General features: G+C 39.0%; 1 protein-coding gene across 8 annotated transcripts in view; it reads left to right on the top strand.

Moving 5' to 3' along the window:
* Positions 1-26820, top strand: part of ASH1L (ASH1 like histone lysine methyltransferase) — a 173686-nt gene that overhangs the window by 37431 nt on the left and 109435 nt on the right. For all 8 annotated transcript variants that reach the window (XM_072733565.1, XM_072733562.1, XM_072733566.1 and 5 more), the window contains one exon: positions 18335-22904. In XM_072733565.1, coding sequence (XP_072589666.1) covers positions 18335-22904 — 4570 coding nt within the window. The remainder of the gene's footprint in view (positions 1-18334; positions 22905-26820) is intronic.

The following is a 26820-nucleotide window of genomic DNA, read 5'->3' as shown; positions in this document are numbered from 1 at the left end:
CTTTTTATGGTTGCCTGTTCATATCTTTTATTTCATTTTAATGACTGTAAATCACTCCAGGGATGCTCACATACAGACTGCTCCATAAGTGCCCGTTGCTAATTAATTTCGAGATATAGCTGCATAGAAACAAATGAAGACTTTGGGGGAGACATCAGAATTAAAGGCCTTACGTGATGAGATAACAAAACCTAGGGGGGGAAAACAAAAACAAAAAACAAAAACAAACAAAAAAACCCTAGGGATTTTATGAAATTGAGCCAGTCAGACGTCTCTATATTTCTAATTCCTTTTTTTTTTTAAGATTTTTTTATTTATGAATTTATGAGAGATATATAGAGAGAGGCAGAGACATAGGCAGAGGGAGAGGCAGACTCCATCCCAGGACCCGGGGATCACAACCTGAGCCGAAGGCAGATGCTCAACCACCCAGCCACCCAGGTGTCCCTATATTTCTAATTTCAAATGTAGTTTTACAAGTAACTTAACATTTCTTACTATCGTTGGGGAAAAATTTGTCCATAAACCTCTTTCCTTACATTTTTTAGTGGCTATCCTAGCATTTCCCCAACACAGTTATAATAATTAAACTAAGTCCATTTTCAGATAACACTGGCACTTCATGGGTACGTTATAATAACAAAATAATCCAAATCCATTCTTCCCCCTCCCCTTTATGTCATAATCATGGTTCATTTCACTTCTATATAAGGATATATATAATTATATATATATATATAATTGTACTTTGTCAAATACATTGTTGCTATTATTTTAAACAAACTTACCTATTAGGTCAATTAAGAATAAAAAAAATGAAAGTTTATATGTCATCTTCACTTTTTCCTTCCTCAGTGGTCTTCCTTTCTTAGTTTATCTATCTTTATCTAGTTTCTGAAATATTTTTGTTCTCTCTGAAGAACTTTTAACATCTTGCAAGACAGGTCTGCTGGATACAAATTCCCTCAATTTTTGTCAGTGAAAATATTTCTTCTTCACTTTTTTTTTTTTTTTAAGATTTTATTTATTTGACAGAGAAAGTGAAAGAGCAAGGGGAGTGGCAGAGGGTTAGTGTTAGAAGACTACCCCCTGAGCTCTACACCCTCTGATAAGGAGTTCATGACCTGAGCCAAAGGCAGACACTTAACCAGCTGAGCCACTCAGGAGCCCCTCTTCTTCACTTTCATTTTTATTTTTTTATTTTTTACTTTTTAAAAGATTTTATTTGTTCATGTGAGAGGGAGAGAGAGAGAGAGAGGCAGAGACATAGGCAGAGGGAGAAGCAGGCTCCATGCAGGGAGCCTGATGTGGGACTCGATCCCTAGGACTCCAGGATCACTACCTGAGCTGAAGGCAGACGGCTTAACCGCTGAGCCACCCAGGTGTACCACCTCTTCTTCACTTTTAAAGGATAATTTCACAGGGTACTGAATTCTAGATTGGTGATTTTTTTTTTTCTTCTAGCACTTTAAATCAATTTCAGTCCACAGTTCTTCCTTGCGCATTCCAAGAAGTTGGATATAATTCTTAGGTTTGCTCTTTTGTATGAAGGTATATTTACCCTTTGGCTTCATTTAGGATTTTTTCCTTTATCTTTGATTTTCTGTAGTTTGAAAACAGTGAGTCTTGGTATAGGTTATTTTGGTTTTGTTTTGTTTGCATTTATCTTATTATTCTGTGAGTTTTTGTACTTGGTTTGTAGTGGCTGGTATTAAATTGGGAATATTGTCAATCATTATTTCAAATATTTTTCTTGTTCCTTTCTCTCTCCTTCTTTTATTCCCCTTATGCAAATGTTACAGTTTCCCACACTTTCTATATCTATTGTCCTGTTTTTTTCAGTCATTTTCCTCTTTGCTTTTTTAGTTTTAGAGGTTCCTATTAAGATATCCTCAAGCTGGGAGATTCTTTCCTCAGTTGTATTTCATCTGCTAATGAGCTCATCAAAGCCATTCTTCATTTTTAGTGTTTTTGTTCTCTAGAACTTTTTTTGTTTCCTTCTTAGAATTTCCACCTCTCTGCATGCTTCACTTACCTGTTTTCACATGAGGTCTACCTCATCTATTAGCATATTCATCATAGTTGTTTTAAATTTCCAGTCGAATACTTTGACACCCTGTAGTATTTAAGGAGGATTTTTTTTTAATTAACTTTTTATTAAAAATTTTTTAAATGGGGCAGCCCTGGTGGCCCAGCGGTTTAGCGCTGCCTTCAGCCCAGGGTGTGATCCTGGAAACTCCGGATCGAGTCCCGCATCGGGCTCCCTACATGGAGCCTGCATCTCCCTCTGCCGTGTCTCTGCCTCTCTGTGTGTGTGTGTGTGCCTTTCATGAACAAATAAATAAAATCTTAAAAAAAATTTTTTTTTAATGTATTAGAAAAAATAATATGAGCTGACTTGAGGGACAGAGGGGGAAAGACCCTACTGAGCCAAGATTCAGGGCTCAATCCCAGGACCCTGGGATCATGATTTGAGCCAAAGGCAGACATTAAGCCTGATTTTCTTTTTTTTTTTTTTTTTTTTTTAAGATTTTAATTATTTATTCATTAGAGACACAGAGAGAGGCAGAGACACAGGCAAAGGGAGAAGCAGGCTCCATGCAGGGAGCCTGATGTGGGACCTGATCCCTGGACTCCAGGATCATACCCTGGGCCAAAGGGAGGTGCTCAACCACTGAGCCACTCTGGTATCCTTATTTGTTTATTTTATTTTATTTTTTGTTTTTTTTTTATTTGTTTATTTTAGAGAGAAAATATGTGAGTTTGTGGTGGGGAGAGGCAGAGGGGGAGAGAGAGTAAGAGTCTTAAGCAAACTCTGCACTGAGCCCAGAGCCTGAAGAGGGGCTTAGGGGCTTGGTCTCGCACTGCTGAGGTCACCAGCTGGGCTGAAGGCAAGAGTCTGGCTGACCTTTAACCAACTGAGCCACCCAGATGCCCCTGAGTCTGATTTTAATGCTTTCAATGTCTTCAAACTGTGTTTTTTGTCTTTTAGTATATCTTGTAATTTTTTCTTGATGAGTAGGCATAATGTACTGGGTAAAAGGAATTGCTATAAATAGACTTTTAATGATATAGTGGTAAGGTGTGAGGGGAGGGGAGATAGTCTTTCGTCTCATTACTAGGCCTCACTCTTTTAGGAAGCCTGCATTTCTAGACTGTGAACTTCACAAATGCTTCTCAGTTTCCCCCTCTCCTCTTGAGGTAGGACAGGATGGCTAGAGTAGGCTAGAGTTGGATGTTTCCCTTCCCCCAGAGCAGTTAGGTTTTGTTAAATTCCAATAGGTTTATATACTCTACTTAGTAGTGTCTCCTGAGGGTAGACCTTATTAATATAATACTCTGACATATTTCAAAATAGTTCTCTTTCTCCCTCCTCCTCTGGGAAGTGGGATAGGGGGTTCTCATTGTGAGAACCTGGTTATAGATACAGGAGCCTAAAACTCAGAGAAGTGTGGAGGATGGCAGTGGCTGATTCCCCCAGGAGTTTTCAGCTCCCAGATGGTTATGCACTAAGCCTCTCACAGTTTGGAAGTTACAGTTCAGGGCTCTCTACCAATATTTCAGCTCATTTTTTTCTGCTCTGGTAATTTAGGACTCTCTTTAGGTCACTTCAGTTTGGGGAACAGTAGTAGTTTGCCCTGTGACCTACTTCCAGTATGGATGTAAGAACACTTGTTGAGGGGATCCCTGGGTGGCTCAGCGGTTTAGCACCTGCCTTTGGCCCAGGGCGTGATCTTGGAGTTGCGGGATCGACTCCCACTCAGGCTCCTTGCATAGAGCCTCCTTCTCCCTCTGCTTGTGTCTCTGCCTCTCTCTCCATGTGTGTGTCTCTCATGAATAAAATAAATGAAATCTTAAAAAAAAAAAACTTGTTGATTTTTCAATTTGCTTAGCTTTTTACTTTTTGTTAGGATGGAGTGGTAACATTCCAAATTCTTCATAAACCTTGTATCTATAGACAGTGCAATGTTGGTGTGTGTAATTGCTTTACAAGATAATAGAGTTGTCTAAATTTCCATCTGCATCTCAGCTTTCATTGCATGAACACTAGTTTCAATATATGCCATGTAATAGAACAATAGGTTGAGGACTTCTCACCGCACTCACACACTCCTAAGGCACAACATTGTTTCAGTGGGTTCCAGTAAACAAACTACTTTGAATAAGTTTTCCTATGTTGATGTTGTTATTTGTAAAGTAACATTAGAGCTTTCCATATTTAAGTCACTTTTTTTTTCTAACCATGTAATAAGGCTAGTTCTTCTTGTTTCGTTAAGTACATGGCAAATTAATCTTAAAATCTCTGGTGTAACAAGAATGATGAAGGGCAGCCTGTTTGGCTCAGCGGTTTGGCGCCACCTTCGGCCCGGGGCGTGATCCTGGGTCCCATGTCGGGTTCCCGGCATGGGGCCTGCTTCTCTCTCTGCCTGTGTCTCTCCCTCTCTCTCTCTCTGTCTCTCATGAATAAAAAAATAAAATCTTAAAAAAAAAAAAGAATGATGAAAATAGCCTACTACTGTATTTATGTTTACTGACAACAAGTCTGTGCTCTAATTCTCTAAACATACAACTTGAGCGTTTTTTGTTTTTTTTTTTTTTAAGATTATATTTATCAGAGTACGAGCGGGGAGTGGGAGGGGGAGAGAGAGAGAAGCAGTGCAGTGGAACCTGAGGCAGGGCTTGGCTGGATCCCATGACCCTGGGATTATAACCTGAGCTGATCATATACTTAACCAACTGCATCACCCAAGCATCCCTGAACAGAATATTCTAGTCTGATGATTCCCAAGTCATTCATAGCCTTCACTATATTTGTTCTTTTGTCAGTATTAATTAGATGATAATTTTGCATATTTTTCCTTTTTTTTTTTTTTTTTAGATTCTATTTATTTATTTGAGAGAGAGAGACAGGGGGAGAGGGAGAAACCGACTGCCCACTGAGCAGGGAGCCCGACGCAGAGCTCGATCATGGGATCCTGGGATCATGACCTAAGCCCAAGGCAGATGTATAGCTGACTGAGCCACTCAGACACCTATATTTTTCCTTTATTGATTTTTCCTTTCTATAACAGTTTATTTTAGTCAGATTCATTCGTTTAAGCAGTGTGACATGCAAGTATCTTTCAGCGAAAACCAAAGCAGAAGTTTATCATCTCATGCTGTCAAGCATGCATGTTTTTATGTATATGAATGTTTGATGTGCAAGAAACGGATGCAGCATATTTAATCATATTCACATTTTGTTTACAGTAGAATGAGATTTAGGAACAAGTTTTTTTAATAAGATGTTTTCTCAAAGGAACTTAGTGGGCAGATATCAAAAAAATATTTTTCTACTACTGAAAATGATTGTCAGTCTATAGCAGTGCTTCAAAAAGCATTATTCAAATTTTGGGCCCTCGGCTGCCTGGGTGGCTCAGCGGTTTAGCGCCCCCCTGCAGCCCAGGGCATGATCCTGGAGACCCGGGATCGAGTTCCGCATCCGGCTCCCTGCATGGAGCCTGCTTCTCCCTCTGCCTGTGTCTCTGCCTCTCTCTCTCTCTCTCTCTCTCTCTCTCTCTCTCTGTCTATCATAAATAAAAATAAATCTTTAATAAATAAATAAATTAAAAATAAAAATAAAAATAAAAACAAATTTATTGGGCAGCCTGGGTGGGTCAGTAGTTTAGCACCGCCTTCAGCGCAGGGCCTGATCCTGGAGACCTTGGATCGAGTCCCACTTCAGGGGCCTGCATGGAGCCTCCTTCTCCCTCTGCCTGTGTCTCTGCCTCTCTCTCTCTGTGTCTCTCATGAATAAATAAATAAAATCTTTAAAAATGGAAAAAAAATTTATTTCATCACAGTTCTCGAGTTTACAAGTCTGAGATCATTTTCCTGTCAAGGTTGATTTCTGGTGAGGACTCTCTTCCTGGCTTAGATATAGTCACTTTATTGATGTTTCCCCACATGACCTTTTCTATGTCAATGCAGAGCAAAGAGATCTATGAGTACTCTTCTTACAGGGACCCCATTTTTATTAGATTTGGGCCTCACCTTTCTAATTTCATATATGCTGAAATAAAGGTCTCTGGACCTTGTAAGAATTCGATGAAGTGACTGACAGTAATAAATGAGAAATCAATAACCTTCATATGTATACAAAGAATCAGAAGATAAAATGGAAGAATAGATTTCCACATAAAAGAAGTGAAATATATAGAAACAAAAACTATCAGGGCTTAAGATCTATATGAAGAATGCTTCAAAATACTATTGAGTTTTGAGCAAATGGAAATGGTTTTGAAAAAGATCATCATGAAGTTCTCCCAAAGTTTATCTGTGAATTTTTTATTGTGGTAAAATATATATAATGCCACGTTTACCTTTTAAACCGTCCCACATTTACAATTGTGTGGGCATTAAGTACATTCACATTGTTGTGAATCACTACCTGTAGAACATTTTTGATCTTCCCCCAACTGAAATTCGGTACTCCACTTAACATTGGCAGAACAGAGCTTCCCAGCTCTGCAGCCCCTTGGCAGCTGCTACTGTACAATCTGTCTATAAATTTGACTACTCCAGGTACCATATAAATTGAATCATATAATATTTGTCTTTTTGTGATGGGGTTATGTCCTTTAGCTTAATATTCTCAAGGTTCATCCATGTTGTATAGTATATGTCAAAATTTCCTTCCATTTTAAGGCAGAATAATAAACAATTGTGTATATATGCCACATTTTCTTTATCATTCACCTGTCAGTGGACATCAATGGAATTACTTCCTCCTGGCTGTTGGTGAATAATGCTGCTGTGAACATCAGTGCAGAAATATCTACACAAGTCCCTTCCTTCACTTGTATTTGTAAATTTAACAATGGCAATTTAACAATGGCAGTTAAAATGATACTTTTTTTTGGCACTAGATAAATTGCTTGTACCATTTATATGGAAAAATAAGAGTAGCAGTGACATTTCTGAACCAAGCAGTTACAGGTAGGAATCAGTCTTACGAGAATATAAAGTTAAAATGATGGAACATTGTGGTAGTAGTGAATGTATATAGAGAAAATCAGTGACACAGAATGGAAATCTAGCAGTAGACCCAAGAACTTAATGTATGAAAAGTGTATTTCATGTCATAGGATGAATGACAAAATGATTTGGTAAATTCCGTTGGAACTGAGTAGTTGTCTAGGGATTTTACACATATATGGGTATATAAAACTTCAGGAGAATATGATTTTTTTCATCATTTTCTCACAGCTATATATCCTTTTTAAACTTTTTGGATTCATTTTTTTAATTTTATAAATTTAATTTTTTTAAGGATTTATTTATTTTTATTTTTTAGAGAGTGGGGAAGGGCAGAGGGAAAGAGAAGGAAGAGAATCCCAAGTGGACTCCTCAGTGAATGGGGAGCCCAATTTGGGGCTTGATATCATGATCATGACCTGAGGGGAAAACCAGGAGGTGGATGCTTAACCACTGAGCCACCCAGGCACTCCAGATATATTTATTTTTAAAGAGAGAGAATGGGGTGGGGGTTGTCAGAGGGAGTGAGAGAATCCCAGACTCCCCACTGAGCATGGAGGTAGATAGGGGGCTCAGTCTCACAACCCTGAGATCATGACTTGAGCTGAAATCAAGCCTCAGATGTTTAACCAAGTGAGCCACCAAGGCGACCCTCACTGCTGTATTTTCTTTGAGAATCAAAATATGCCATTGTTTTTCACATTTGAAAAGCATCTCTGATTCCACTTTATCTTCTAGCTTTTCTGATTCCCTGTTATTCATTACTCGGTTTTACATTTTTCTCTCCCCATTCTCTTTTAAACTCATTCCAATCAGGGTTTTGCTCTTGGACTTAACTGTGCAACAGCACTTTCTGTAACCCACAACCCCACAGTGCCACCTCCAACAAACAGATCCATGCTGTCGTTTCTGTTTGATCCATCAGTGGCAGTTGGCAGTCAGCAGTCAGCCCTTGTGGAGATGGGTTCCTCGCCTCAGCTCTGGGGTACCACATGTTCACTTGTGCTTCTGCTTTTCCCGCCTTCTGCTCTTACCTGTGGCTCCTTAGTCTTTGCTGGCTCTTTTTCATCTCATGATGTGGCTGTGTCCCAGGATTTTGCCATTAGTCCTCTTTTCCATTCACATTCACCTTTACCTGGCTGCATTAGCCAGCCTCAAGGCTTTAAATGTCTGTGTGCTGTTGTCTTGCAGATTTGAAACTTCCTGGTCACACTTCTGTGTTTGGTGGTAGAGGCCATTTTAGTCATACCACAACCAAAACTGATCTCCTGATAGTTATGTTCCATCCCCCACCATAAGTGTATGTGGCCTTCTCATCACTTAAACTGGTTTACCCTAGTCCAGGGTCTCTATTCTCTCTTGTCCAGATAACACTATGGCTTACTAACAAGACTCCATGGAGCTACACCCTCGAGTCCCTGTCATTTATCAAAGCTTTATGAAGAAAGCAGCTGGAGGGAGGAGTTGTTTGAAGATTTAAGTGACATCACATCACTCTTCTGCTGAAAACCTTCTTGGGACTCCCTATTTCCTTCAGAGAAAAAGCTCAAGCCTTTGTAAGAGCCTAAAGGCCCTCATTGGTGTGCTCCCCATCACGTATTGTATTGCTGTCCACATTCAGTTGCTCAAATCATGCTACACCAGCATTGTTGATGTTTCCTTTCATAACTTCCTCACTTCTAGTCTTTGCCCATGTGTCATCTGGCCAGTGAGGTATCACTCAGTCACACAGCTCAGTTTCGCAGCCTCTCCTAACTCTCTCACTGGCCTTCAGTTTTTCCCATAATAGTCACCATCTTGTAACATGATACTTTTATAATACTTGGTTTTCTTTATTATCTTTTTTTCTATTAAAACATAATCTATGCAAGAACAGGAATTTTTTCTTTATTATTTGATATATCTCCAACGCTGAGTAGGCATCCAATATATATTTGTTGAATGAAGAATTAGGTCACATACCTTTTCTGTGTAAAACCTTCCAATGGCTTCCCCTCTCTTGGACTAACAAAAGTTTGTCAAGTCTGCCCCTCTACTTCCTGCCACACTTAATTACAAACTTAACTACAAACACTTACTTCCATGCTGAGCAACTGTGCATGACCCGCAAAATCATGTGACAGGACATTCAAAATAACAGGTAATAAATGTAAATAGAAATACAAAAAAGCCCACATTATAGGTTGTGAAATCTTAAACACTGACAATGGGAGTACACACTCCTCTTCACATTTAGAATGTTCACATCCCACCAAAAAACTCATGTAGCATGTTGTAAACACTAAACAGAAAACTACAGATAGCTCTTGAGCACAAACCCATTAATTACAAACCTGGCTGTCATTACTCAATTGCACCAGAGAAGCTCCTGCTACAGGGCCTTTCCTCTCAATGTTTTATCTTTGAGATATTCTCTTCTCAGGTAATTTACCTTTGGTTTTCTGTGCAGATGTGGTCTTCTCAATCAAGACTTTCCGGACAGCCTGTCTTAATATTGTAAATGCTTTCCAGGCCTAATCTTTCTTCTTCTTCCATGCTCTTATTTTCTGCATAGCACATTTCACCACCTGAAATACTGAATATTTGATTTACCTTTTTATTACTTCTACCCCGCTCATGCATTAGAATGAACTCTCCATGGTGAAAGGGATTTTTTTTCGCTGCTTTTATTCTTGGCACTTAAATAGTAGGTATTTAGTATTTTCTGAAAAAAAAAAATGAGTTCTTGATTAAGCAAGAATTCAAGATAATAAAATAGTGTTCTCAAATATCATTAATTTAGAATTTAAAAAATCTTTTTTTTTTTTTTTAAGATTTTATTTATTCATGAGAGAGAGAGACAGAGACACAGGCAGAGGGAGAAGCCGGCTCCATGCAGGGAACCCGACATGGGACTCCATCCCAGGTCTCCAGGATCACACCCTGGGCTGAAGGTGGCACTAAACCGCTGAGCTGCCCAGTCTGTTCCCGAATTAGAGAAATCTAACAAAAAATTTATTCATGAAAGTAATGTTATTTATGAAATATTTAGAAGTAAACTTGACAGCAAGTGTTTAGGATCTATTTTAAATAAGATATTATAAATATCCAGTAACACCAAAAAATTTAAATAAATTTGCTCTGTTATTGTGGTGCTGATGTTAGTGTTGAGATATCTTTTTTCCTATCTTAATATACAAAGTTAAAGCCATTTGGATTTTTTGAAATTTCAAATGGATTTCAGAGCCACCTGGAAGTATACATATGCAAAAATAATAAGGAAACCTTATGAAAATGTTCTAAAATTAGTGGTTTGGGATATGCAAGTCTGTGAATATACTAAAAAAACATTGAATTTGTGCTCTAAAAGGGAGAATTTTATGGTATATGAATTATATCTAAATAATGTTATAAATAAAATAGCCAAGAAATTTCTACAGGAATATAACAAAAAAAAATTAGTCCTTTCAAGTATTAAAACTTTTTATAACGTTATAGTATCAATATATTATATTAGGGGCTCAGGATCCTACAAAGGTAAATGTGAGTGAAGCAAAATGGCTTAAAGAAAGACCCAAATATAAATAGATGATGAATGTATTTCAAGTCAATGAACATGAAGTGAGTAGTGGAAAACTTCCTTTTGAGGTAAAAGATGTGTACCTACTCACAGATTATTTTAAAATTCAAAGGAAAAAGAACAAAAACCATTCACTGAAAAGGTGGTCAAGATTGTCGTCTTCAGGAGGGCATGACCTTTTCAAGTTCACTGTGATAACAGCTGTGAAGCTAAAGAGACCCTTGCATTGACTCTAATGGTTAAGGTTTGTGAAAGGAGACTAAGTGTAAATCTTACTGCACTTACCTGGTTAGGTGACCTTGGGCAGGTAGTATCTCATCTCTTCTTACTGATCTTAATTGCAGTCCCTGTGTCATGCAGCCTTGGGGCTTCACTGACAACCTGTGCGAGGTGCTCAGAGTTTTTCGTGTATATTTGAACGCATAAAAGATTGTAACTTGTTTAAGAAATCTAACGGGAAGTGGAAAGATGACTGACAAATTGAGGGAAATGGGTATAATGTGAGAGAAAAAAAAAAGAACTATTCTCTCCAACATACTGAGGGCTCTTCTAAATCAGTAATGATCAACTCCAAAATATAGAAAGAGAATTGGGAACAAGGCCTTAAACAGTTACTTTCATGCTGAGGAACTATGCATGGCCTGCAGAATCATGTGACGGGACATTCAGAATAACAATAAATGTAAAAAGAAATACAAAAAAGCCCACATTATAGGTTGTGAAATCTTAAACACTGACAATGGGAATACACAGTCTTCTCTTCACATTTAGAACGTTCACATCCCACCAAAAAACTCATGTAAGCATGTTGTAAACACTAAACAGAAAACTACAGATAGCTCTCGATCACAAACCCACAGTAGGGCATGAAGTTAGTTCATGCACATGTAGCCTTTACAAAGAGCTGTAGATGTGGGAACCACCTGAAAGATTTTATGTGCTTAAATGAGCAAAAAGCCTTTGATTAAAAACAGGACAATAACAAGTAGATTTGAAAATGAACTTAAAAAGTAATTAATCCTAGAATTAATGGCATTTGAAATGAAAATGTAATAATGAACTTCTTAGAATGGTAAATGGGAGGCAGTAAAATTTCTGAACCTGGCTAAAACCAAACCACCCAAATTGACAGTGTTGAATTTCAGAATTATCAAGACCAGGTTGTCAGATCGTATTGTTACTGCTTTAAGAAGCATTGCCTAACAGTGTAGGAAATCACACATCCTAAATTGTTATCTTGAGTTGCAGAAGAGTATTGTTTGTACAGTCTGGATTTTTATAATGAACTCTTTTTTGCTTTAAAAAAAACTTTTTCTCCCTTTGGTACATAGCTGGTCCACATGTGTAACTATTTATTGTATATCCCTTTAGACCTAGCAGTCGTCCTCTAAAGGAAGTAATTGAACAAGTAGGTAAAGATTTATGTTGGGACGCCTGGGTGGCTCAGTGGTTGAGCATCTGCCTTCGGTTCCACTCAGGGCATGATCCCGGGGTCCCGGGATTGAGTCCACATCAGGCTCCCCACAAGGAACCTGCTTCTCCCTCTACCTATGTATCTGCCTCTCTCTGTGGGTCTCTCATGAATAAATAAAATATTTTTTTAAAAAGATGTAACTGGATATTTATCATATATTCATAATAAATAACTGGAAATTATTTTAAACTCACCAAGTAGGCAGTTGGTTTTATGAATTACGGACTATTTTGAAACCATTGAATCAGTAGTCTAACATCTCATTTATTTGCACAGAATGGTATCTTGTATTATTTAACCGAGCTACAAACAAAAAGCATTTTGGGCCCATTTTTATAAAAGAATGTACATGTGTATGTTGTGTGTGTGATGGAAATACCTGAAATATAAAAGTATTTATCCATGGATGATAGCATTTTTGCCTCTTTTTAAATAAGCATATTTGGAATAAAGCTCTTTTCATGTTGAAAAAAATTATATGCCTAATAGGATGTTTTGATACAATAACCTTTTCATTGGCTGGTATATAATATACCTTCTTAAGTATGGTACTTATCATTTGCTAGTTGTCATTTTAAAGGGTTCTTAGAAAAATATAAGATGATACTATCACCAGTACCAAATGTAGTTTTCAACACCTTATTAATATTATGTCATCCACTCAGTTTATCTAATATCAGGATTTGAAAGAAAAGATTTTTGAAGCCAAAACAAAACTGTGTATATCTTTGTTGTTGTTTTGTTCTGTTTTTTTTTTTTTTTTTTTTTTTTTTAATTATCTGTTTAATCATTGACCATTTACTGTGGCAAACTATCTTAGGCTGATTTCTGATAGAGATGAAAACCCAGATTCGACTTTAGTCCTTTAGCAAATTATGGGAGCTCTTTATATCTCTACTTTCGGGGAGAATTTTAAAAATAACTTTTTTATTGAAATATAAATACATTTAATTCTTAAGTATGACAGCTCAATGAATTTTCACAATCTCAAACACCCCATTTAGCCAGCATTCAGGTTAAGAGAATACTGCCAGCAACCCGTTAAACTCTCCTCATGCTCCTTTCCTTTTACTCCTACCCCATACCATACCATTTTCCTGACTTAATATTATAACTAGTAATGCCTGGGATCCCTGGGTGGCGCAGCGGTTTGGCGCCTGCCTTTGGCCCAGGGCGCGATCCTGGAGACCCGGGATCGAATCCCACGTCGGGCTCCCGGTGCATGGAGCCTGCTTCTCCCTCTGCCTGTGTCTCTGCCTCTCTCTCTCTCTCTCTCTCTGTGTGACTATCATAAATTAAAAAAAAAAAAAAAAAAAAAAACTAGTAATGCCTATTTGTGAACTTAATATAAATGAAATTATATAGTATACAGTGGCTCCTTCCACTTACTACTGTTAGTAAGCTTTATCCATGCTATTGCACATAGTTATAGTTTATATAAGACAGATTTAGGTCAGTTTTAAAATTGGAAATGTTGTAGTTTTCAGATACAAATATATTTAAAAATACTTAAAATAATAAATCCTCTTAATTTTTAAATTTTGAAAAGTAATTGTGAAAGTACAGAATGAGAATATCGTGTTAATAGAATGGGAAGAAAATGTAAGAGGTTTCTTTAATTACAAGCTTCACATTTGTAAGTTGTATAGGGAGACTGCCAAAAAAGTCTGTTTCCTCTTGAACAAAATTGGAGGAGTTGAGTACAAAAGAGAGAATTAAGTTCCCTTAACTCTGATTTGATTGACTTTTGGTGGTGGTATGTTCTACTTAGTTGCCATAATGTGAAGAGGAATATTGAGAAACTGAAATGCATCTATCAGAAAATGACCAGAAAGTGGTTGCTTAGGGAGAGAAGGTTGAATATGTTGGTTGAGTTCAAATGGGTGAAAAGCTATTGGAAAGCAGAGCATTAGACTTATTTTATGTGGTTTAGCAAGGTAAGACTCAGATCAATAAATGCAAATTACAGAAAGGCATTTTATTCTTAGGAAGAACTTTTTTTAATAAAAGCATTTCACTGTGGTAAATTTCAAACAGTAGAGTGACTAGTACAAATGAAGAGCTACAGACCCATCATTAAGATCATCTTGTACATTTCCTATCCAATACTTAGATACAGTCTGTTCTACAAGGAATTCTGGTTCATTTTAATGGGAAGTAGTAGGTAGAGACCGCAGTCTTTTTTTTTTTTTTTTAATTTATTTATTTATTTATTTATGATAGTCATACAGAGAGAGAGAGAGAGAGAGAGAGAGGCAGAGACACAGGCAGAGGGAGAAGCAGGCTCCATGCACCGAGAGCCCGACGTGGGATTCCATCCTGGGTCTCCAGGATCACGCCCTGGGCCAAAGGCAGGCGCCAAACCGCTGCGACACCCAGGGATCCCTGCGCCACCCAGGGATCCCGAGACCGCAGTCTTGAGCGTAGAGTTGTTGGAAGTTTGCTAGAGATAGAGGAATAAGCATGTGTGTGTGTGCACATGTATGTTAAAGACTTTGAAGATTTCTAATTCCAGCTTAAAATTATAGTTTTTGATTAACTTTTTTTCTTTTTTAAGATATTGTTTATTTATTCATGAGAGACAGAGAGAGAGAGGCAGAGACATAGGCAGAGGGAGGAGCAGGCTCCATGCAGGGAGCTTGACGTGGGACTCGATCCCAGCACTCCAGGATCACCCCTGGGCTGAAGGCAGATGCTCAACTGCTGAGCCACCCAGGCATCCCAACCTCTTTGATTATATATTATATCTCCCTTTTCTTACAAAATTTTGGTTCATATTGACATTCATATACTAATTTATTTGATCTATTTTTCCATCAATTATCTATCTAGGTTCAAAATAATTATACCAGGGCAGCCCCGGTGGCCCAGTGGTTTAGTGCCGCCTTGGGCCCAGAGCGTGATCCTGGAGACTCGGGATCAAGTCCCACATCAGGCTCCCTGCATGGAGCCTGCTTCTCCCTCTGCCTGTGTCTCTGCCCCTCTCCCTCTCTCTCTCTAATAAATAAATAAAATCTTTAAAAAAATAATGATGCCAATATTACCACTAATATTCTCACTGGATGCAATTTAAGACTTCTTTATGGACAGCTTTTTGTCTTTAAAACATGTAGACTAGGCAGCCCGGGTGGCTCAGCTCTTTAGCTCCGCCTTCGGCCCAGGACCTGATCCTGGAAACCCAGGATGGAGTCCCATGTTGGGCTCCCTGCATGGGGCCTGCTTCTCCCTCTGCCTGTGTCTCTGCCTCTCTCTATATATGTCTCTCATGAATAAATAAATAAAATCTTAAAAAAAAATAAAACATGTAGACTAAATCTTGGGTTTTAAAGTAATTCAAAATAGGGGTCCTGTATAGCTCAATCAGTTAAGCATCTGACTCTTGATTTCGGCTCAGGTCATGATCTTAGAGTTGTGAGAATCAAACCCCATGTGGGGCTCTGTACGCTCAGGAGTCTACTTTCTCTCTTCTCTCTGCCTCTCACCCGACTCTCATGCTTTCTCTCTCCAAAATAAACACATAAATCTTTAAAAAATTCAAAATAGTTGTTTTCCATGTAGCTATGTAGTTAATTTGATAGATGTATTTGTTTCCATTGTTTTCAATATTTAAAGATTTGGAGTGTTTTTCTACATGGTGTAATTCTATATGGTGTAATTCTGTTTCTTAAATATTTAAAATACTAATTGCAAAGTTAGAACCATAAGCAGATGCAGAGAGATCTAACTTGTAGGTCTCTTTCCTCCCTCAAAAGTCACCATTTTCATTCATTTTTGTTTTTTTCTTCCATGTTTATTCGGGTATATATTCATATTCCTTAATCCTGCTTTTTTCATTTAATAGTATATTCTTTTTTTTAAGACAATCTTATTTCTTTTTTTTTTAAAGATTTATTTATTTATGATAGACATAGAGAGAGAGAGAGGCAGAGACACAGGAGGAGGGAGAAGCAGGCCCATGCCGGGAGCGTGACGTGGGACTCGATCCCGGGACTCCAGGATCGCGCCCTGGACCAAAGGCAGATGCTAAACTTCTGAGCCACCCAGGGATCCCCTTAATAGTATATTCTTGAAGAGCATCACATAGCAGTATGTTGGTATTTCCATTTTTTTTTTTCAGTTTCATAGTACTCTGTTGTACACATATACTTAGGTTTACACAGCCACTGTCTTTTAGATAATCATTTTAGGGATTTGTCATTAAAATAATGGTAGGGGTGCCCGGCTGTCTCAGTGGAGGAGAGTGTGTGACTCTTGGTTCAGGGTTATGAGTTTGAGCCCTACATTGGGTGTAGAAATTACTTAAAATCTTCAAACAGTGGTACGTTTTATGGCTTTCTGTAGCCATTCTGTTTCTGCCAGTGTGTCTTGGAATAGACCTCTCACAATGGGATTCCTTGGTCAAAGGTGTAGTTGATGCAGCTGATAGTTTCGTAGTTCTCAACAGTCATCCTGCTATAGGACTCACACCATGTTATGTGTTATTTGATTATGTGTTTTGGATATTTGATTATGTGTTTTGTTGCTCTGCCTTATTTCATTGGTTTTTGTCTTTTCATATGTTGGTTCCATACTGTTTTCATGATTGAAGGTTTAAAAAAATATTTTAACATTTGATACAGTTATCCCCTTGTTTTTCTTTATTGTGTGTGTTTGGGAGGGTGGGGAAAGGAAAAGGGAGAACGAATCTTAGGTAGGCTTTGCAGCTAGTATGAAGCCTAGTATGGTGCTCGATCTCACAACTCTTTTAAGATCATGACCTGAGCTGAAATCAAGAGTTGGACACTTAGCCAAGTGAGCCACCCAGGCACCCCAGCTTTCTTCTTTTAGATTTTACTAGCTATTCTTGCTTGTCTATTTTTTCCAATGAATGTGATAGTTTTTCTTATTCCTGACAGAAATTTTTGTGGTATTTTTATTGGTATAGCATTAAATTTATTAATTTGTTTAGGGAAAAATTGTCATCTTTGTGTCTTCCTAATACAGAAACATAGTAAGTCTTTCTATTTGTTCAAGTCTTTCTATTTCATGATTAAAAGGAACTCTTTCTGTTAATTATACTTCAATTGTTTAAAAAAAAAATAAACACCTATGCTGAAATATGGGAAAAAAGAGAACTCTTTGTTATCCAAAAGTAAAACAGATTATTGTGTGAAGTAATGAATTCACTTGTAAAATATATGGTGAGGATTCATGAACTGGATAACAATTTATGTCAATGACTTAAAAGTTACTTCCAGTCCTAGAATGTTATATAAAAATACAATCTAAAGAAAATGTGAATGTATTTCATTGTCTTTCTTATTCCTGTCACTTACGAGGGAAGTGGAGTGACTGATCATTCAAGACCATAAGCGAGGGGATCCCTGGGTGTCTCAGCGGTTTGGCACCTGCCTTTGGCCCAGGGCGCGATCCTGGAGTCCCGAGATCGAGTCCCGCATCGGACTCCCGGCATGGAGCCTGCTTCTCCCTCTGCCTGTGTCTCTGCCTCTTTCTTTCTCTCTATATATCTATCATGAATAAGTAAATGAATCTTTAAAAAAAAAAAAAAAAAACCATGAGAGAGAGAGAGCGCGCGCTCAAGGAGTGGAAATGGGTGGGGTCGTATCGCGCTGGTTGGAAATCTTTGAAATCAATGAAGGAGGTAGGAAGTGATTGATCGATTGTTTTAAAAGAGGACCATGGGATATTATTGTAACTAATAATATTTCTCTTTTCAAAAACAGTATATTTCTATGCCAATGTATATTTATTCAATTTAAAGTAAAGTAAGAGGGATCCCTGGGTGGCGCAGCGGTTTGGCACCTGCCTTTGGCCCAGGGCGCGATCCTGGAGACCCGGAATCGAATCCCACATCAGGCTCCCTGCATGGAGCCTGCTTCTCCCTCTGCCTGTGTCTCTGCCTCTCTCTCTCTCTCTCTGTGTGTGTGACTATCATAAATAAATAAAAATTTTAAAAAAAATTATTTAAAGTAAAGTGAGAGTAGACTGTTAATTTGCCTTTTTAAAAAATGTCAAAAATAATGGGGATATTTCTAAATACCAAGTAACATATAGGTTTATATGGTTGGTTGAAAGTCAACAAAGGTAACATTTTGCTAGCCTCTGATAGCAGTAGAGAAACTCAAATCTTATGTCACTATAACGTTCATTAGGTTTTTTCAGAAAACACTATTGCCTTTTATCTGATAGTGATCAGTTGATTTGTTCAGTTGTAAGCTAAACTGAAATGACTGAAATGATAGGTTTATTCTCTCTCTGAAACCTTTTTCTTGTTCAAATTTTAGGACCCTTCAAAGTTGTACAAGAAAACAGGTGATGTTGCAGCCGTTGAATGCCAATCTGAAGAGAGCATCCATCTTCATTCACAGGGAGAAAACAGTCCTTTGTCTAAGAAGCTTTCTCCAGGACACTCAGAGATGACAGATTACATGAATGCAGCATCATCTACTCTTGTTGGTAGCCGGGATCCTGATTTAAAGGATAGAGCATTACTTAATGGAGGAACAAGTGTAACAGAAAAGTTGGCACAGCTTATTGCAACCTGTCCTCCCTCTAAGTCTTCCAAGACTAAACCGAAGAAGTTAGGAAGTGGCACCAGTGCAGGATTGGTTAGTAAGGATTTGATCAGGAAAGCAGGCGTTGGCTCTGTAGCTGGAATAATACATAAAGATTTAATTAAAAAACCAGCTATCAGCACAGCAGTTGGATTGGTAACTAAAGATCCTGGGAAAAAGCCGGTGTTTAATGCAACAGTAGGATTGGTCAATAAGGACTCTGTGAAAAAACTAGGAGCTGGCACTACAGCGGTATTCATTAATAAAGACTTAGGCAGAAAGCCAGGGACTGTCACTACAGTAGGACTGCTGAGCAAGGATTCAGGAAAGAAGCTAGGGATTGGTATTGTTCCAGGTTTAGTGAATAAGGAATCTGGAAAGAAGTTAGGACTCGGCACTGTGGTCGGACTGGTTAATAAAGACTTGGGCAAGAAGTTGAGTTCTACTGTCGGTCTAGTGGCCAAGGACTGTGCAAAGAAGATTGTAGCCAATTCAGCAATGGGATTAGTTACTAAAGACATGGGAAAGAAACTAGTGAGTTGTTCTATGGCAGGATTGGTCAATAAAGATGCCATAAACCTTAAAGCCGAAGCACTGCTCCCCACTCAGGAACCACTTAAGGCTTCTTGTAGTACAAACATCAGTAGTCATGAAAATCAGGAACTTTCTGAATCCCTGAAAGATAGTACCACCAGCAAAACTTTTGAGAAGAATGTTTTACGGCAGAGTAAAGAAAGCATATTGGAAAAGTTCTCAGTTCGAAAAGAAATCATTAATTTGGAGAAAGAAATGTTTAACGAGGGAACATGCATTCAGCAAGACAGTTTCTCATCCAATGACAGGGGGCCTTATGAAACCTCAAAGCATGAAAAGCAACCTCCCGTGTATTGCACTTCTCCGGACTTTCAAATGGGAGCTGCTTCTGATGCATCTATGGCAAAATCCCCGTTTAGTGCAGTAGGAGAAAGCAATCTCCCTTCCCCATCACCTACTGTATCTGTTAATCCTTTAACCAGAAGTCCCCCTGAAGCTTCTTCACAGTTGGCTCCTAATCCGTTACTTTTAAGTCCTACCACAGAATTAATGGAAGACATTTCTGAATCCGTTGGGAAGAACCAGTTTACTTCTGAAAGTACCCACTTGAACATTGGTCATAGGTCTGTGGGTCACAGCATGAATATTGAATGTAAAGGGATTGATAAAGAGCTAACTGATTCAAAAACTGCACATATAGATATTCCAAGAATAAGCTCTTCCCTGGGAAAAAAGCCAAGTTTGACTTCTGAATCCAGTATTCACACAATTACCCCTTCAGTTGTTAACTTCACTAGTTTATTTAGTAACAAGCCGTTTCTAAAACTTGGTGCAGTATCTGCTTCTGACAAACACTGCCAGGTTGCTGAAAGCCTAAGCTCTAGTTTGCAGTCCAAACCATTAAAAAAAAGGAAAGGAAGAAAAGCTCGGTGGACTAAAGTGGTGGCAAGAAGCACATGCCGGTCTCCAAAAGGGCTAGATTTAGAAAGATCAGAGCTTTTTAAAAGTGTTTCATGTAGCTCACTATCAAATAGTAATTCTGAGCCAGCCAAGTTTATGAAAAACATTGGACCATCTTCATTTGTAGATCATGACTTCCTTAAACGCCGATTGCCAAAGTTGAGCAAGTCCACAACTCCATCTCTTGCTCTCTTAACTGATAGTGAAAAACCATCTCACAAGGCTTTTGCTACTCACAAATTACCCTCCAGTATGTGTGTCTCTAGTGACCTTTTGTCTGATATTTATAAGCCCAAAAGAGGAAGACCTAAAGCTAAAGAGATGCCTCAACTGGAAGGTCCACCTAAAAGGACTTTAAAAATCCCTGCCTCTAAAGTTTTTTCTTTGCAGTCTAAGGAAGAACAAGAACCCCCAATTTTACAGCCAGAAATTGAAATTCCTTCCTTCAAACAAAGTCTTTCTGTATCTCCTTTTCCAAAAAAGCGAGGCAGACCTAAGAGGCAGTTGAGGTCACCGGTCAAGATGAAGCCACCTGTACTATCAGTGGCTCCATTTGTTGCCACGGAGAGTCCAAGCAAGCTGGAGTCTGAAAGTGACAACCATCGAAGCAGCAGTGATTTCTTTGAGAGTGAGGATCAGCTTCAGGACCCAGATGATCTGGACGACAGTCATAGGCCAGCTGTCTGCAGCATGAGTGACCTTGAGATGGAACCAGATAAAAAAATTACAAAGAGAAACAATGGACAATTAATGAAAACAATTATCCGCAAAATAAATAAAATGAAGACTTTAAAAAGGAAGAAACTGTTGAATCAGATTCTTTCAAGCTCTGTAGAATCAAGTAATAAAGGGAAAGTGCAATCCAAACTCCATAATACAGTGTCAAGTCTTGCTGCCACATTTGGCTCTAAATTGGGCCAACAGATAAATGTCAGCAAGAAAGGAACCATTTACATAGGAAAGAGAAGGGGTCGAAAACCAAAAACTGTCTTAAATGGCATTCTTTCTGGTAGCCCTACCAGCCTTGCTGTCCTTGAGCAAACTGCTCAACAGGCTGCCGGCTCAGCATTGGGACAGATACTTCCCCCTTTACTGCCTTCATCTGCTAGTAGCTCAGAGATTCTCCCATCGCCTGTTTGCTCTCAGTCTTCTGGGACTAGTGGTGGTCAGAGCCCTGTAAGTAGTGATGCAGGCTTTGTTGAACCCAGCTCAGTGCCATATTTGCATTTACACTCCAGACAGGGCAGTATGATTCAGACTCTTGCGATGAAAAAGGCCTCAAAGGGGAGGAGGCGACTTTCTCCTCCTACTTTGTTGCCAAATTCTCCTTCACACTTGAGTGAACTCACCTCTCTGAAAGAAGCTACTCCTTCTCCCATTAGTGAGTCTCATAGTGATGAGACCATTCCCAGTGATAGTGGAATTGGAACAGATAATAACAGCACATCGGACAGAGCAGAGAAATTTTGTGGACAGAAAAAGAGGAGGCACTCTTTTGAACATGTTTCTCTGATTCCCCCTGAAACCTCTACAGTCCTGAGCAGTCTTAAAGAAAAACATAAACATAAATGTAAGCGCCGGAATCACGATTACCTCAGCTATGACAAGATGAAAAGGCAGAAACGAAAACGGAAAAAGAAATACCCCCAGCTCCGTAGCAGACAGGATCCAGACTTTATTGCAGATCTGGAGGAATTGATAAGTCGGCTGAGTGAAATTCGAATCACCCATCGAAGCCATCATTTTATCCCCCGAGACCTGCTGCCAACTATTTTTCGAATCAACTTTAATAGTTTCTATACACATCCTTCTTTCCCCTTAGACCCCTTGCACTACATTCGAAAACCTGACTTAAAAAAGAAGAGAGGGAGACCTCCTAAGATGAGGGAGGCAATGGCTGAGATGCCCTTCATGCACAGCCTTAGTTTTCCTCTTTCTAGTACTGGATTCTATCCCTCCTATGGCATGCCTTACTCTCCCTCACCCCTTACAGCCACTCCCCTAGGATTAGGTTACTATGGAAGGTACCCTCCCACTCTCTATCCTCCTCCTCCTTCACCTTCTTTCACCCCCCCACTTCCTCCTCCTTCCTATATGCATGCTGGCCATTTACTTCTCAATCCAACCAAATACCATAAGAAAAAGCATAAGCTACTTCGCCAGGAGGCCTTTCTCACAACCAGCAGGACTCCCCTCCTTTCCATGAGTACCTACCCTAGTGTTCCTCCTGAGATGGCCTATGGTTGGATGGTTGAGCACAAACATAGGCATCGACACAAGCACAGAGAACACCGTTCTTCTGAGCAACCCCAGGTTTCCATGGACGCTGGCTCTTCCAGATCTGTTTTGGAGTCTTTGAAGCGCTATCGATTTGGAAAGGAAACTGTTGGAGAGCGATATAAACATAAGGAAAAGCACCGATGTCATATGTCCTGCCCTCATCTCTCTCCTTCGAAAAGCTTAATAAATAGAGAAGAACAGTGGGTCCACCGAGAGCCTTCAGAATCTAGTCCATTGGCTTTGGGATTGCAAACACCTTTACAGATTGACTGTTCCGAAAGTTCTCCAAGTTTATCCCTTGGAGGATTCACTCCCAACTCTGATCCAGCCAGCAGTGATGAACATACAAACCTTTTCACAAGTGCAATAGTGCAAGGCAGCTGCAGAGTTTCAAACCCTAACTCCAGTGGCCGGAAGAAATTAACTGATAGCCCTGGACTGTTTTCTGCACAGGACACTTCACTAATTCGGCCTCACAGAAAGGAGCCACTGCCTTCCAGCGAAAGGGCAGTACAGACCATGACAGGTAAGAGGGTTATTTTCTTGCCTTGTTATTTGTGTTGGAAAAGGAGATTATTTTACCCACAGGTTTCCTGATACGTGTATGTGGACCTTTAATAGATCTGGTTTTTGTCTTGGTTTTATAAGTAAATATGAAATGTCTTCAGAGTTCTCACTTTCAACAGATGTGAGAAGTAAGATAAGGCGTGTCTTTGCATTAATTTTGAATTTTGAGAAGAGATTGATTATAAAATTTTGGAAACCAGGGAAGATGATTCTTTCTTGTGCAAAAAGGCCATTAAATGGCTTCTTCAGTGATAAACGGCTCATAAATATATGTTAGTAGCTGTGCAGAATTTTTAATATATGCTCACCTAATAATTATAAGTGATTTTATGTTCTAGGAAGCAATGTTAACCCTGTATGTCTCATAATAAAAATCTACGCATCAGCTTCATAAAAGATAACAATATTCAGAGGGACTTCATTGTGCAGTTATCTCTGCACATATCTCCCCATAAAAGCTGCTTCAATTGCATATAAAATGACAGGAAACAAAACTAGAGAATACATTTGTAACATCTACAAGCCTCTTAAGAATTGAAACAAAGAGGGATCCCTGGGTGGCGCAGTGGTTTGGCGCCTGCCTTTGGCCCAGGGCGCGAACCTGGAGACCCGGGGTTGAATCCCACGTCGGGCTCCTGGTGCATGGAGCCTGCTTCTCCCTCTACCTGTGTCTCTGCCTCTCTCTCTCTCTCTCTCTCTCTCTCTCTCTCTCTGTGTGGCTATCATAAATAAATAAAAATTATAAATTTTTATATATAAAAAAAGAATTGAAACAAAGAGAAAATAAGGAACAGGAAGCAGTTTTAAATCATGCAAAAAGCATTTCTAATCAGAAGTTCTGTCAGAGAACTCAACCTTGGAGGTTTGTAAATTAACCTGAGGGAGTTCATACAACCTCTCTTGTTACAAGTAAAATTATGTGTATGTTTGCTTGTGTGTGTGTTTTCAGGAGAAAATGCATACGTTCCATCAGATTCTCCAAGTAAATTCTCTAAGCCACCATATCCATTTCTATAAAATGGCAATAATAGGGTAATCATGAGAAGTAATGAGATTATAGTGTTTACTGAAGGGATTTGCACATAGTAAGTACACAGATGTTAATTGGCAGTATTGTTCGCCAAAAGATTAAATACTTGTGCTTAAGAGAAAATGATAAACTCCTCAGAGATAAGAGTTTTTGCTCCTGATGTTCATTATTCATAAACATTAAAAAAATAAAAGCCATTTCGGTTGAGAAACTGAGCATTCTTTAGTTTTTAGCAATATAATAAGAGAAAAAATACTCCTAAATTTATCTTTAGGTTCATTCAACAAATATCTGCTAAATATTTCATTAACAACTGTTACTGAATATCTGTCTGCCAGGCATTCACTTTGTGGGCCTTTGTGATATAATGTTAGGGAATAAGGCACACAGGTTCATTGTTTTCGTGGAACTTAAAATGGAAGAGTGGGGTAATAAAAAAATTCATGCATTAGGGTTACCTGGGTGGCTCTGGTGGCGATCCTAGGGGTCCTGGGATCAAGTTCCAGTTCTGTGTTGGGTTCCCCATAGGGAGCCTGCTTCTCCCTCTCCCTGTGTCTCTGTGTCTCTCATGAATAAATAAGTAAAAAAGTCTTTTAAAATGTGTGTATTAAATGTCACTATTAATTGATAAAATATATTTAAAAAAAAAAAAAAGAACATGGTTCTGTGAGAGCATGGAATGGGGGCCTAACTCACCAAGCTGTCCCTGTGAAAGTAACTCTTAAACTGGTTGTTACCTGAAGGATGAGGAGCTAAGTTAGCTGGGGAAATAGGATTCTACTCATTCCTGTATTCATTTCTTCACTCCTTCCTTTATTACATTTTAAAACATGTGGTGCTGTTCCAGTCACTGGCATATAGTAAAGACATGATGGCAGGCCTCATTAGCTTTCAGCTTTAGTGAAGGAAGACAGCATTGCAAGCACATAAAGGTATAATTGAGGAAAAATGCTGTCAGGTCCCTGTAACAGGGTCAAGGTGTGGCTCATTAGGGGTGGGGGACACCTATTTAGAAAAAGTTATTAGTTGTAGCCCAGGGACAAAAAGTTGAAACTGAAAAGATGAGAACCCACTGGCTTCTCAGCTGAGGTTTAAGTAAAGAGCACATTTGAAGATCCTGGACTAAGGGCTTGGGTGTTAAAAAAACTTGGTGGCAGGGTCACTGTGGTAGGACAGGGACACAAAGGATGGCGCCAGACCATGTTTACAGAGTTTAGGTTTTATCCTAGGCTTAGGCAAGAGACAGAGGAGAATTGATTTTGGATTTGCTTTTCTAAAAGATCATTCTGGCTCATGTGTGAACACTTAACTGTAGAGGAGAAAAATCAACTACAGGGAGACCAGTTTGCGGCACAGTGGTCTGTCTGGATGGCCCTTCAGCAAGCATGCTGGCAGACTTCTGTAGGAGCGCTGGAGAGTCTGGTGCCAACTGCAGGAAGGCGCACTTTTTCAGAGAGCACAGTTTGTTCTTTTAATCTTTGTAATCTTTAGGATGCCTTCAGAACATTCAAGTGGATATGTTGAGCAAGCAGTGGCAGATCTAGTTCTGGAGCTCAATAAAGATGTTTTGGCTGGAGATAGGGGCATTTCACTATGAGGTTTTGAGAAACTCTTATCAGTATTGTTCACTGAAACTAAAAGGGCTTCTAGAAAAGATAAAGCTGGGAGCAGATTCTCCAGATGTATGCAACTTTGTAACCAGAGCACCAAGAAAAAAAATAGTTCTAGAAAATGCCAATAGCCCTTAAAAAGACAAGTTAAATTATTTAATAAATAAAGAAATACAAAACATAGGATTTAACTTTTTAGGAAAAGATGAAGGTAACTTGATAGGAGTATAAAAAAGGGTTGAGGTGCTCAATGGCACAAAATGTATTTCGTTGGCAGATAAATAAAATGATGCCACATAGAGCTGGTCTGGCTTATTGTCCTTGTTTGGGTTTTTTGCCATGAATATTGGGGGAAACCACAGGATAAGTACTCGCTGGAGCTAAGAAGAGGACTATGAGATTAATGGGCACTGTGAAGAGAAGTGCATTGCTCCATGGTTCGCTCCATTTAGTTTGTGTTAGTATCTTCTCTTCCACTGTTAACTTGGTGCTTCAGAACATTAATGTGCTTTGAAAAATCATCTGTGGACTTGTACAATTTCCATATTGTCCTGGAATTCTTCTTATCAGTTGTGTGTGAGCTGTTTCATTGTACTATAAAAAAGATTATACATTTTTGAACTGTTGGTGTGTCTGTCATCGTGTGATGGATGGTGCCTCCCCTAAAGAGGGCCTAGGACAACCCTGAGGGGTGGCAGTATTTAAAGTAGTGGTTAACAGCCATCAGCCTTTGGTTTATCTGGGACCCCTTGTGATCTCTTCTGTTTTTAAAAAATTAATTGCTAAAGTTTGAAAAACTAGAGTTTTCACAAAAAAGCAGACTTTCATAGAAGTCTGCTTTTCTTTAAAGGAAAAATCAGAACATGTGGCAATAATTTATCCACATTTCCTGGATGACATCAGTGGCTGTGTCTCAGTAGTGGCAGTCCTCCACTCCCTCCTCCTCCCGTTGGGATGTGTATTCTTAAACTCCCCTCAGTCCTCACAGTTTCCAGTAGGGTACTGTACCCAGCCTGGTTCAGGTGTTCAAGTAGAGTACCTGTCTCCAAGGAACATTTTAGTTCCTTGAGGCTTCTAAGAGTTATGAGGAGCTTAGAAAAGGTGAGGAGGGATTGAGGTGGAGGTGAGTGAGAAGGCAGATGAGGTGGCTGAGTGTATTATCTACATAGACATTAGAGTCACTCAAGAGATCACTTACAGGAGGTAAACTGGAAGAGTAAATGTGAGCCTGGTTT

The sequence above is a fragment of the Vulpes vulpes genome, chromosome 13, assembly GCF_048418805.1.
Source record: "Vulpes vulpes isolate BD-2025 chromosome 13, VulVul3, whole genome shotgun sequence".
NCBI classification, from domain to species: Eukaryota; Metazoa; Chordata; class Mammalia; order Carnivora; family Canidae; genus Vulpes; species Vulpes vulpes.
The sequence above is the reverse complement of the archived record's forward strand: the minus strand, read 5'-3'. Positions and strand labels throughout refer to the sequence as shown.